This window comes from Callithrix jacchus, chromosome 7 (genome assembly GCF_049354715.1).
Source record: "Callithrix jacchus isolate 240 chromosome 7, calJac240_pri, whole genome shotgun sequence".
Lineage (NCBI taxonomy): Eukaryota > Metazoa > Chordata > Mammalia > Primates > Cebidae > Callithrix > Callithrix jacchus.
In genome coordinates this window covers 16,631,472-16,644,005 of record NC_133508.1, presented here as the reverse complement: position 1 = coordinate 16,644,005, position 12,534 = coordinate 16,631,472, and the positions used below count along the sequence as shown (strand labels likewise).

The window sequence follows — 12,534 nt, the reverse complement described above, 5'->3', positions numbered from 1 at the left end:
TTAGCAATCTGGATTTTTAGCTGGTAAAAATCTTTGAAAATTTTAAACCAACAGCTTTTCTCCTCCTTTCAGCCATAGCCTGACAGCATTATAGTATGTACATGCTAGCCGTGTCCCATCCTAGCTGCACTGCCCCCTTGCTTGCCCCACCTCATAGTCCCCATATCTGTATTCATGTAGTTAACTTACCAATTTATACAAGTTCTGTTTTTTCTTTTAGTTCCTCATAGATCTGCTTGACTAATCAACAAGTGGTATTCCTTCAGATTGCCTTTGCTGTTGACTTTCAGGTCATCTTTTCATCTTTGAGCCTCTGTTTCCATATTCTCTAGAGAGTCAGTTGATTAAATGCCAGATGACTTAGGTTTCATCTGTTTTTATACTTAACGATTCTGGTATGTTTTTAAAGAATGATTTTGTAGGTATGATTAGCACATCAAAGTAAGTATTCTACAAAGGAAAATAATTTTGAAATCTCTTTTAATCTTGGGTGTATCAAAAGTCTTTGAATTATTGAGAAAATTATATTACACCTTCAGTTTTAAAATACTAAATGTAAAAATGTAGAGTCACTGACCGGGTGCAGTACGGTTACACTTCAGAATATCTGTGTTTATGAAATGTAAATCTCAAAGCTACCTTAAACATGTTTAAGCTTGAGCTTAATCATACCTGAGCATGTCGTTAAGAAGGTGACATTGTTGTTTTTGTTGTTGTCATTTGTGCCTTTATACAGCCAACTGGCTCTTTCCTGGGGTGGGAGCTGAGTTGCAGGATATGGTTTCTACGGAAGGGCTGCCAGCCATGACAAAATATCTGCTGTCAGTATTCCTGAAGAACATTGTACAGATTGAGCATCCCTAACCTGAAAAGTTGATCCTCCAAAATTTTGAGTGCCAATATGACACTCTGAAGCATTTCAGATTTCGGACCACTTTAGGGATGCTTAACCATTATATATTTGCAAATATTCAAAAGCCAGAAGAAATCTGAAATCCAAAACACTTCTAGACCCAAGGATTTTGGATGAGGGAGACTCCACCTGTAATGTCAAATGCATATAGCCTATAAACCCAGAAACCTAATGGTTCCTGTCTGCTAGTGGCCACATAAAGCCCGTTTCACATTCAGAGATGCTGAGCCTTTAGCTGTGACTTAGCAAAATCAGTGATCAGACTCTTCATAGCTAAGCCCAGAGAGCTTGAATGTTTTTACAAGTGCTTTCAACCAAGGTCTTTATTCTCAGTACCTCAAATTACTAGTAACTTGACAAACTGGAATTACTCTAACTGTTCACTTAAAAAATTGTACATTTTTAATTATCCTAAATGACTCGTAACCTTTCAGTCAAGGCTAGTCTGTCTTCAAATGGATAAACAGCTCCTTATGAGGTTTAAGAATAGAAAAGATCTTTCCACAGTCATAATTTCATTCCTTTCTGATAGAGGTAGTGCACGATGCTACATCCTGAAAGAGCAGCCGCATACTTTATTCTGTAGTTTGATTATAGGAGCAGGGGTTTTAGACAGCTTGTTCTCCATGGTAAATTTTTTTTTATCACCTAATCCCTGAAAAATATTGGAAGCTGATTTAAAACTGAGACAATCTTCAGAAATGAGTAGATGGATAGGGGAACTTGGGCACTGTACATGTAAGGAATAAACAACTTACTTGTTTAAAACTACTATCATTTCAAACCATCCCACAAGGATTTTGTGTATGTCATGGTCTATTGTATCATCAGAGTGTGAACCTTTTTCCATAAAATCATCATCATCAGCATGAATTTGACACTGCATTTCAGTTTTTTTAACCTATAGTTTTCAGTAAAGTCACCAAGTCCGTTTTAGAATATGTTTGCTCTTACCTGTCAGTTGTCTAAATTGCAGGGTCCTTCAAGGAGCTAAATATCATTGTGATGAAGGGAATTTGTTGGTAAAGAATAGTTTAATTGAAATTTTTAATGAGAATGTAAAGGTTTACTTTGTTTATTGAAAGATATACCTAATTACTAAAGATTTTAAGTAGAGAAATATTTTACCCACTTAACATTGTAACACTGTTTAAAGATCAAATAATTTGACTGTAAACTTTCCTTGGAGTTCTCAAGTAGAAGTTAGATGATTTTTTTTATTTGAAACTAACCTAGAAAACCTTTGCCTATATTTCCAAGAAAACTAATAGAAGAGAGTATCTAATAAATATTGGCACTGTGCCTAAAATAAACGTAACATACTATTCCTTAACTCTGTTTTTCATGCGATTTTTTTTTTTTCCTGGAATCTGATTGGCAGTAGCAGGATTTCTTGAAGTTAATTCTTATTTCAAGTTGTTTCTGATTTTCCCCCCTAGATAATGGATTCATACCCGATTCACTTCTGGAAGATGTGATGAAAGCACTGGACCTTGTTTCAGATCCTGAATAGTAAGTTGTTCATTTAGCCAGCTCAAAAAGATTCAATTAAGTTGAAGACATATCGTACATTTTTGCCTTTAAAAATCTAAATCTGCATATACAAAACTAGCAATTTACATAAAAGATTTAGAAAGAAAACGGACTAAACAGTGTTATAGCAGAGTTGACATACTTACTGAGCTTCCTTTCCAACCAAGCAGTTACTGTCCTGCTTTTTAAAAAATGCTAAAAGTGTCTTTCTGTAAACTTTAAAAAGTTTTTCTCTGCAAAGACTTCCCCACGTCTTAACATTTTATGTGACTGTAGGAGCTTCAGTAATGACTGTTCTGTGTGCTGCAGATAACTGCTAGTTTCCCTGCTTAAATAACCAGCGGGTCTGACTTACCCTCTTCAATAGAGATGATCAAAGATACCTAACATATTTCTAAATGATTACATTAACTGACCTGAAAGTTTTGAGAATGACTGCAGTAAATCATGGCATATCATTTTTCAGCACGTCCTTAGGATCCTGTCATTGTCTTCATTCTCACTGTTATGTTTAATACATTGTTACATCTACAGCTTCTTATGTAGATTAAGATCTTCAATTATCTATGAAAAAATGGAATCTATATTATTCCTTTTAAGAATGAAAAAACTTTAGCTTATTAAACATAATGAAACTTAGCTTGTCAAACTAATGAAAGTCTTCAGCAAAAGCAACGGGAAACATTGGTAGACATAGTTTTATAATTTGGTCCTATTCTGTTTTTAAATGAGTTCAGTCATGCTCTCTTTGAAAGTATGCAATACATGTAAACAGTTATAAATTAGTCACATCTGAATTAATCTGTCTCAACCTTACCACCTAGAGCTGTACTTTCATCCATTCTCAATAGTTAGAAATATTAATATTTATAGTTTTCAATTTAAAGAGGGGAAATTCAGAGTGTTGAAGTAGCCCAACAAATGTTATGATGGTAATTACTATGCCTCTTCTAACCTTATTTCATAGTGGAGACACTGCTCTAATTACAAAAGAAAATTAACTCAAGTAATTTTTGTTACTGACCGGCTTTATGACAAGGAAGAGAAAGAAGAACAAATTGGGAGGTTTTTTCTCCCCAAACTCTTACATAGCTATATATCTGATATAAAACATACCTTGTTTTATCTGATACAAAACATACCTTGAATCATAAAGTTAGTATAATTGATTTAATGAGGTGGTTTTTCTGAAAGATTTGGACTGAGTTATTCACTCTGTACTTTGGCCTAGTTAGAATTACAATACGGGATGGCCCATAAAATAACTGGGCCATCGTAAACATTAAATGAATTAAATATAATATGACCCTACCTTCATTTGTTTCATCATAACTCCCTGGCCTTACTGACAGACACCCATTAAAATGCCGTATCTTTTGTATAGTATACTGGACGAGAATGATAGCCACAGGCACACGAGAGCATCTCACAGGACCAGTACTGCGTGGCAGGCAGCAGGACTGTGATGCAGCCTGGCCCAGGGCTTTGCAGGACAGACAGCTACATTAGTGCAGATGCAGCTTTCATAAACCTTAAAACAGAGCTTACCCTCACAAGAATAGCTTCAACTCCTTTTGTGAGAGGCACACCTGGTAACTGACCCAGACCGAATACAGGTGTAAGACAGGAAGATGGACCTCCCAAGTTTCAGATGGTGTCTAGACTCATCTTTGAGGCAAACTCAAAGGGGAGAAGTTGCCCCTGAGGAAGTTGGTTGACTAGAACCACCTGAAATCCCCAAACACAACACTGCATGTTGTGTAATAAGGTAGATTTAACTTGGCCTTTATAGTTTGAGATAGGATGGAAAATAAAACTTTGAAGACTGTTTGCATTTTTAACGCCATTAAACTGCAGTCTGCTTTGCTCTGCCTTCTTTCTAGTAACATACCACCACCTGTCCCCAGCCTTGGTACACTTACATGGTAAGGACTGGTACTCACTTTAGGCTGCTTTTGGACCAATATAGTATCTATCACTCACTGTCATTCAGGACATACTAGTTCTTTGAGAATTAATGTAGCTCTTTAACCTTCAAATTACATCGTCTATGAATTTTAAGCTTCTATCTCATTTAGTTCTTAAAAGCAAACTTTTTAAGAGATGTTTTCTATTATCTGATGTACCACTGCCTTTTGACCCTGTTTCTTTTTCTCCTTGGTCTTAAAATGAACTTTTTGTTTGTTAAATTCAGGCATATCTATAAAGCAAAGAGAATTTGCCTTTGGGAAGTAACAAGGCTGAGTTTATAAACCTTGGTTTCTAAATTACTTTACCTAATAAGGAACAATATTCCAAAGTCGTCATAATTTAAATAGTAACAGATTATTCTAGTTTAAAAATAACCAAGTTTTGGCAAATTAGATGTCATTCCTGTGTATTTGTCGTTAAGGCTCTAAAAAGAACAGCTCTTAGTATTTTTGGCATTTGAATGTGTTGTAGTACCAGTAATTTAATCATGAAAGAAAAGCAGCTTTTTTTTCCCTCTGGTATCCAGTGTTTTTCTTTTTTCTCCCCATAGTATAAATCTCATGAAGAATAAATTAGATCCAGAAGGATTAGGAATCATACTGTTGGGCCCATTTCTTCAAGAATTTTTTCCTGATCAGGTAACATAGTTGAGGAAATATATTTATTGTTGTTCTGTTGCGATGATTACCTGTGATTGTTTGCAGCATTTTCTCTGTTTCTGTACAATGTCCTAACACGCAGATATGAGTCCGAGAAAGCACTGTTATATGGAAACTTTCCCCAACATAGGAAATGTGTGTTTGAATATGGTAACGTAGTGCCTTGACAGGGAGGGTGGCAGAAGATGGCGCAGACACTAGTCTATACACGTAATGATGTGGAGAGAACAGTTCAAAAGTTTGTGAGTAAAAAGATTCTCTTTTCCCATTCCCACCTCCATCATTTTTCTCTCGGGAAACGGTTAACAGATTGGCATGTTTCTCTTTAGACCTTTTGAAATACCGTGAGAGAAAGGCAGGGTGGCTGTGGGTAGTAGGAGCCCCTCCCTAGAGAAGCCAGGTTGCAGGAGAGTTTCAGTGGTGTGGAAGAAAACGTGAGTGCGTCTGTGCTGTTTCACACGCGGACATGTCTTCCCCTGGGCTTCCATAGGAGCTCAGTTACCTGGAATAGCAGAAGAAGCTGTGCCGTCCTTAATGTTTTTGAGTTATGTCTGTATCATTGGCAAGCCAATTCTATATCCAACATGCATCCTTCTGTCTTTGCTCTCTACGTGAAGCATTTTACCACCAAATCAAATTACTTAACTAGATAATCTATATCATGGTCATTTTATCAGATATCAGTATAGTTTGCATTGGACTTCATTGTTTCAATAGATGTTCCAATTTCTATTTTACCTCCATTGAGAGAGAGATTGACAAACAATTTTAAAAGCTGGAGGGAAAATTTCAAAATATAATTACTAAAATTCAAGATGCAGTTGTTAAGATTGTTGAAATTCTAAAAGGGGTAAGGTTCAAAAAGTAACTGAAGGTATCACAATCTCGACTAATCAACTTTTTAAAAATTTTGATAAAGGCTTCGTGAAACATTTGTTTTCCAACATTAGACCCTTGAGTGTGATATCCTCTCTGTTTACCTTCTGACTACTAGATTTTGTTTTTTAATTGGAATCTGATGTTCTAAATAGCTGGATAAAGAATTATAGCATTTTAAACTTTGAGACAAAATTTTAATTATATTTCAAGGCTGGTATCAGAACATTTGATAGAAATGTTGATTCTTAGTTATGAATAAAAAGATAATATTCCTGTTAAAAACAGCAAAAAGTGGGAATATTTATAAGCTTTTCAAGACCATTTATAATAAGAATAGCAGCAGCAGCTCCCATGTGCTAGGCACATATTCTCCATCGGGCACTGTGTGCCTTCTAAATTCAATACTAATATTTCCTCATTTTGACAATGAGGAAACTGAGGATTAGAGAACTTAAAACAGTTGTTTAAGGTCATGCACTAATATTTTAGTAGCTGATTCAGGAATCCAACATAGTCTGTCTAACCCCATAGTCTATGTACTTTACCACTGTGCTACCCTACCTGTTGTTGGTATTTCTGTATTTTATGCCAATTACTGGAAATAGAGAATATAAATTATATTCAGTTACGGGAAAATGATAGTCAAGAGCCAAATTATATAACTAATTGCATTGACTCATGAAAGCATTTTCAGTGGAATACAAAAAAAATTTCACAGTTTCGGCTTTAGTTGGGAATATAAGACATGAAAAGTTAAACAGTCTTTCAAAATAGAAATAGAAAAGATGATACAAAGTACTGTAAGATTCGTTCTCAAATTATTTAGACAATTTTTGTTGTAAAGGTTAAGTTTCAATGTAGTAAAGAAGCAACTAGTGTGTTCAGGAAAAACTCTACAGAAAAAGTAAGATTTACAGCAGTCTGGGAAAGGAAGGAGACAAGGGCATTTTAGAGAGGAGTAAAAAAAAAAAAAAAAAAAAAAAAAAAAAAAAAACATGAATGTACCAAAGGCCAACAAAAGATCTTTTCATGAGCGAATGAGTAATGCTTGTCCAAAACAGAATTCAGAAAGGTGAGTAGTTGGAGATAAGACTGAAAGGGTAGATTAAGTCCTGTACTGTTTGAAGACTCTTGATTGCTGGTCACAGAACCCCAACCTGGATTGGAGTAAGTGAGGGAAATACACAAAAGGGAAGGAGTAGCTAAGGTGAATTGCAGAGGCAGGCGCTAGGAAGGTGCTTATGAAGTCCTTGAACAGCATTGGGAGCATCTCCACCTCCCATCCCCTCCCTCTAAAGTGGCTACATTCTCACAGCCTTTCTCTAGGAGCTGAATCTCCAGTTGCCAGCAGTTGTCTTCCCTTAATTTCAGTTGGAACAAATTCTAAGGAAGGCCACATGTCCATCCTTGTATCCATCAGTTATGGCCAGGAAGACAACGGCTATCTATTCAGGCAGACTCAGCCAGACGCCCTGAGGGAAATCATGGGGAGCCAGGCCTGTAATGGCCTTGAATGCTTGGTTAAGGAGGTTGAACCTAGTCTTTAGCTAATTGAAAAGCAAGGTTAAGATAGTGGGAATACCATTTTTCTACAAAAGTTTAGTCTATTAGTGATATATAGGATATCCTTTCTTTATTGGATATAATTAAAGTTGCCTTAAGCAGTATGTTTTTGTTTCTCACAGTGTTCTTTTTGCTAATTGTTAGCAATATTCAAATATTGGATATTTTTTGGAAAGGAAACCACTAATTCAATATTGTGGGCCAAATTGGAATTATGGGCACATGCTGAAATTGTGTTTAGTCTGAGTAAAAGTGATGCTACTGCTTTTCTCTGTTCATTGAGAGAAACAAATTATTTACATAGAAAAAGAGATGTTTTAGGGATTATTTTTGTGTTTTAGAAGCTTGTCTTTCGAGAAAAAATTTAGTGATACATGCATAATTAGAAACATAAAATAAGTTTAAGTGTGGAAGAGCTTATAATAGAAATCAACCTTCCCTACCTCCCAGCATCTTCTTCAGGGCTTCCTGGTAGTTAATTCCATAAATCTAGGTTTCTTGTTTTGTCAAATGAGTCCTCAATCAAAGGATAAGGATTTGAAAAACAAGCATTTTACTTTGTTGATTCGAACTTGCCTGATATAAATATACTAAGTTTTAATAGTACTTTATTTATAATAGGGCTCCAGTGGTCCCGAATCTTTTACTGTCTACCACTACAATGGATTGAAGCAGTCAAACTATAATGAAAAGGTATGATAATTCACGTAGTCATCGGTCTTCAGCTGGGTTGATGAAATAAGTATGTGAGTATATAACAACGTTCAATTCTCATACAGTTGCTACCTAAGAGTATTCCAGGTGTCTCTTTACTACAGTGACACATTTTGGAATTGCTCATCTTTCGATTTGACTAGTACATGTTAGTCTACATTGGAGATGGACACTGGACTTCAGCGCAGTAGCTTTACCATGACTAAATACACACACACTGCTACCCTTGGCGATGTAGTGTGTTTCCAAAGCAAAGTTACAGGTAGTCCGGTGAAAGATGTTACGGATCCATTTAAAGGAAGAAAGGTAACATTGAAATTTTTGATTGGAAAAAATAACCTTAGGAGCTAGCACTTACTGAGCATTTACCTGAAATTGTATGAAATACTTTAAGGTTCATACCACCTTATGAAGTAAGTGTTGTCTGTATATCCCCGTTTTACAGGTCACACAGCCAGGAAAGGATGGAGCTGGGAGTAGAACTTAGTCCAGCTCAGAGCCCATACTCCTACCCATTATGCTTTGCAGCTTTCCTTTGTGAACCACTGACAAAGCACATAGGTGATTCACTGCCAGGTTTACTTACCTGGCTTAAAGCAACAGTTCCGTTGCATCGATTTCCCCTTTTTGAGTGTCTGTTATCTTTGCATTTATTCAAGTATCAGTTGCAGTAGATATAGCTAATATGAAAGAAGGAAGGGCCAACATTCCTTTTTAATTTCCTCTACCGATGCTGGCTTCATGTATCTAAATTGTGGAAGGTTACAGAAAAAAGATAGTGTAAATTAAAGTACATAATTTTAATTAGACCAAATCTAAAAGACTAAAATTTACTCTTTATAACAAAATATAAACTGGATGTTTTTATGAGGTCCAGGTATCTATATATATAAGCAAAGAATATGCACAGTCAACAAGAACACTTGGATGCTGTTTTCTAATGTGTGAATCAGTGCTTCATCTAGAGTTTGACATTTGCGCAGCTTTGTAATAGGATAATCACGAATTATTCACCCACACAATCCCTGCAAGACAGGCCAAATATTATCCATATTTTACAGATGAGGCATCTGACAGGGAGATTAAGTGACTCACCCAGGGTCACACAGCAGTCATTGGCAGAGCAGGGATTGGAACTGGGTTCCTGATTCACCCTCGTGTCCTTGGTCTGCTTAGCCACGATACCTGTATATAGTAAGTTTTCAAGTCATGCTTGTGACGAGCTTCTGACACACTAACAAAAAGATTAGAAAACAAAACAGATGAACTGTGAAAATGATGGTAATATACAACAGCTATAAAGCAAAGTATGGACATTACTCAGGAGCTAAAAATATAAGCTGCATAGTGAGGTCCTATTAAAAAGGAAACAGACAAAAGGCAAATGCTGGCAACGTGGGATGGAGTCTGAGCCACCCGACATCCAAGGCTTGTTGAGGCCCTGGAGGTGGGTCATGGTACCTTGTCCAAGCACTTCTGTTCTATTACACTAGCATGAGAAGTTCTTTGTGAAAAATAGGGCCTGTTGTATTTAACTTAATAACTTGAGTTCTATTCTGTGTGTAACTTTTCAGGAAAGGCACTTTTGCTTTGGGTACTGAAAAGCCAGGGTTATAGTTTTAAGGTACATTTATTTATTTCATCAGCACTAGAAACTAATATATTAATAAAGATGCCAAAAATGCATTTGACATTAAAATATATCTTTAGAGCTTTCATAGAAAGGAGTAGATTTATGACACAAATTATCTGATCTAGTAATATATTCTATTCCTGTATTTAGTGTGTTTTAGAGGCAACTACCATTTAAGGATAATTAAGTTGTTTCTTTTGGCTCCTTAATTAAATAGCTTATGGCTTTTATTTTGGAAGAACATAATTACACTCATCCGTATCAGCCAGTGAATGTGTAAACATAATTTTATGTACTTTGGAAAAGGACAGTCTATATCTGTTTGTTTTCACTTAGCATCAGAATCACTGAGGAGTGCCTTCATGTCCACAGTGAGCCCTTGGTAATGAGTTAGGGGTTTTGTTGGTATGTTATCTCCAAGATACCTTTTTAACATATGACATCGTAAATTAATCAGAACAAAATTTTTCTTGGTCTTCACCTGCCAGGATATATTTATGTGATCATTGCCACTGCATATACAGTATCTGACTTTTCTTTCTGTCCTGACATCCTTTTTTATTTTTTCTCCGTGATTTTCCTGCTGTACAAAACACACTCGTGAATTGCATTTCAGAAACACTTAATACCATAATAGCAAATTTGGATGGCAAACATGCCAATGGTTGTCAGCTCTAGAAATTCAGTACTTAAGTTAGAAGGAGAAAGTGACCTCTTTCCTAGCACGTAATAGCTATATTCCTTCCATAGCTCTCCGTTTCATGGGGCAGCATGAGCATCTGAGTACCTCAGTATTAAAGCAGTAGGACCTATATAAATTATATGTAAATATGATCATTAAACATTTCTTTCAAATGCTATAGATCCTTTGAAGAATGTTTTTACTTAGTCCGTATGTGTTTTATGATTCTTAAAAATCACCTGGCCAGCTAACAAATAACATTTACAAGTTTACTTTCACATTAACTGGTAAACAGATATTCTTGCTCATGATTTGTAACAAAATAAAATTAGATATAAAGTTCCGTTTGAAACAATATGTAATACCTTATTTGCTAAGCTTTTCACTGCACATAAGAATTTGCTAAGACTTGATTTGCTAAGATTGACCTTGGTATTTTGTTCAACAGGTCATGTACGTAGAAGGGACTGCAGTTGTAATGGGTTTTGAAGATCCCATGCTACAGACAGACGATACTCCTATTAAACGCTGTCTCCAAACCAAATGGCCATACATTGAGTTACTCTGGACCACAGATCGCTCTCCTTCACTAAATTAATTTGCCTAAGTATTTATTAGGAAGACCTTGATAACAGATGTTGAAAGACAGTCAAGACTGGCAATTGGCTGAATTAAGCTAAACACTGGTAACATTAGTTAACTGTAAATAACAATTAAAAACACATTTTTAGTGTTTCGGATATGTTTAAATTATGTGCCCTAAAGCTTTATGTTAAAGATTATCCTATTTTAACCCTTGGTATGATGAAATTTACTAGCAAAATTAAGCTTTAATCAAAGTTCATCACTTTTGCAGTCAGATATGTGGTCATTTACTTACCAAATTACAAATGCAATACTATAGCATTTGTATATTGAGTATCAGAGTTACTATTTATAAACTTCTACTACTTTGGGGTTTTATTTCATTGAGGCGCATTTTATTGTTTGTTTGAATGATTCCGGCTTGTAATCTATCAGCCTCTACATTGAAATGCAGAAGAGTTCATTTTTTTTTAAATCTGTTTTTCATTGGAAATATTGACAGATAAATTGTCAGCCTGGATCTTTTGACAACTGACTTAACTCTGGCATGTTCACAAAAAATAGAAACTCTAAGAGACCATTACCATTTAATCACAGATGTATAGGGATGTATTCTAAAAACTGATAGAAAAGAGAATGTCTGATAGTCAACACTGTTCACTTTTACTGTATTATTGCCAAATACACTTTTCCAAATTTGCTCTAACAGCCCCATAAGCCAGCTTTCTTGTATATTTATAACCACGATAAATGCATGAGAACATCTGTTATTACATTAGTATGCTGCATTATTTATTATGATCCTAGTTCATGGCCTAAATAAATGCCTTTTTCTTTAACTGTACCTTTGCATTTTTTACCTCAGTGGCTCAAAAGAAACAATTGTACTTTTAAACGTTTCTACCTAGCAATGCTGAGCGCACAGAGCACTACAAATGCCTAATGAAATCTTACAGGACCTCAAGAGCAGGCCTTATGCTTTCCTAAGAGATCTGCTAACTGAGCCAGCCAGAGCACGGGAACCCACCTGGCAGTTGTCTAGACCAGTGAGCAAAGATGCAGAAGCCTGTTTACTTCACAGAGAGATTTGCAGTATCCTGATAGGTTTGTGGCTCAGGAGTTTGAAATCACAATAGCCAGAAATACTTTTCTTCCTCCACTTGTAAAGCAGACAATTATGTAGTACCCTCTTCTACATTTCAGAACAGAACATTACCTTCAACAGTATATTTCATTTGTGAATTTCTGTTTGAGCTTTGTTTTCTTTCATACACAATTGCAATATAATTAAGCATACGAAAAGGCATGAGATTTTATATATAACTTTTGTTGCCACTCTGTTCAGGGGTATGATAGATACTACCTACTAAACTTTTACAGCTATAAAATGTCAATATTTTAA

General features: G+C 35.7%; 1 protein-coding gene across 7 annotated transcripts in view; it reads left to right on the top strand.

Annotated features, from left to right (window-relative positions):
* MINDY3 (MINDY lysine 48 deubiquitinase 3) overlaps positions 1-11,971 on the top strand; it is an 87,953-nt gene extending 75,982 nt beyond the window's left edge. For 6 of the 7 annotated variants that reach the window (XM_078329532.1, XM_017974079.4, XM_035306855.3 and 3 more), the window contains 4 exons: positions 2,353-2,425; positions 4,968-5,055; positions 8,140-8,211; positions 10,996-11,971. In XM_078329532.1, coding sequence (XP_078185658.1) covers positions 2,353-2,425; positions 4,968-5,055; positions 8,140-8,211; positions 10,996-11,145 — 383 coding nt within the window. In that variant the 3' untranslated portion in view covers positions 11,146-11,971. The remainder of the gene's footprint in view (positions 1-2,352; positions 2,426-4,967; positions 5,056-8,139; positions 8,212-10,995) is intronic. The other variant, XM_008999982.4, reaches the window with a different exon arrangement.
* The last annotated feature ends 563 nt before the right edge of the window (positions 11,972-12,534 follow it).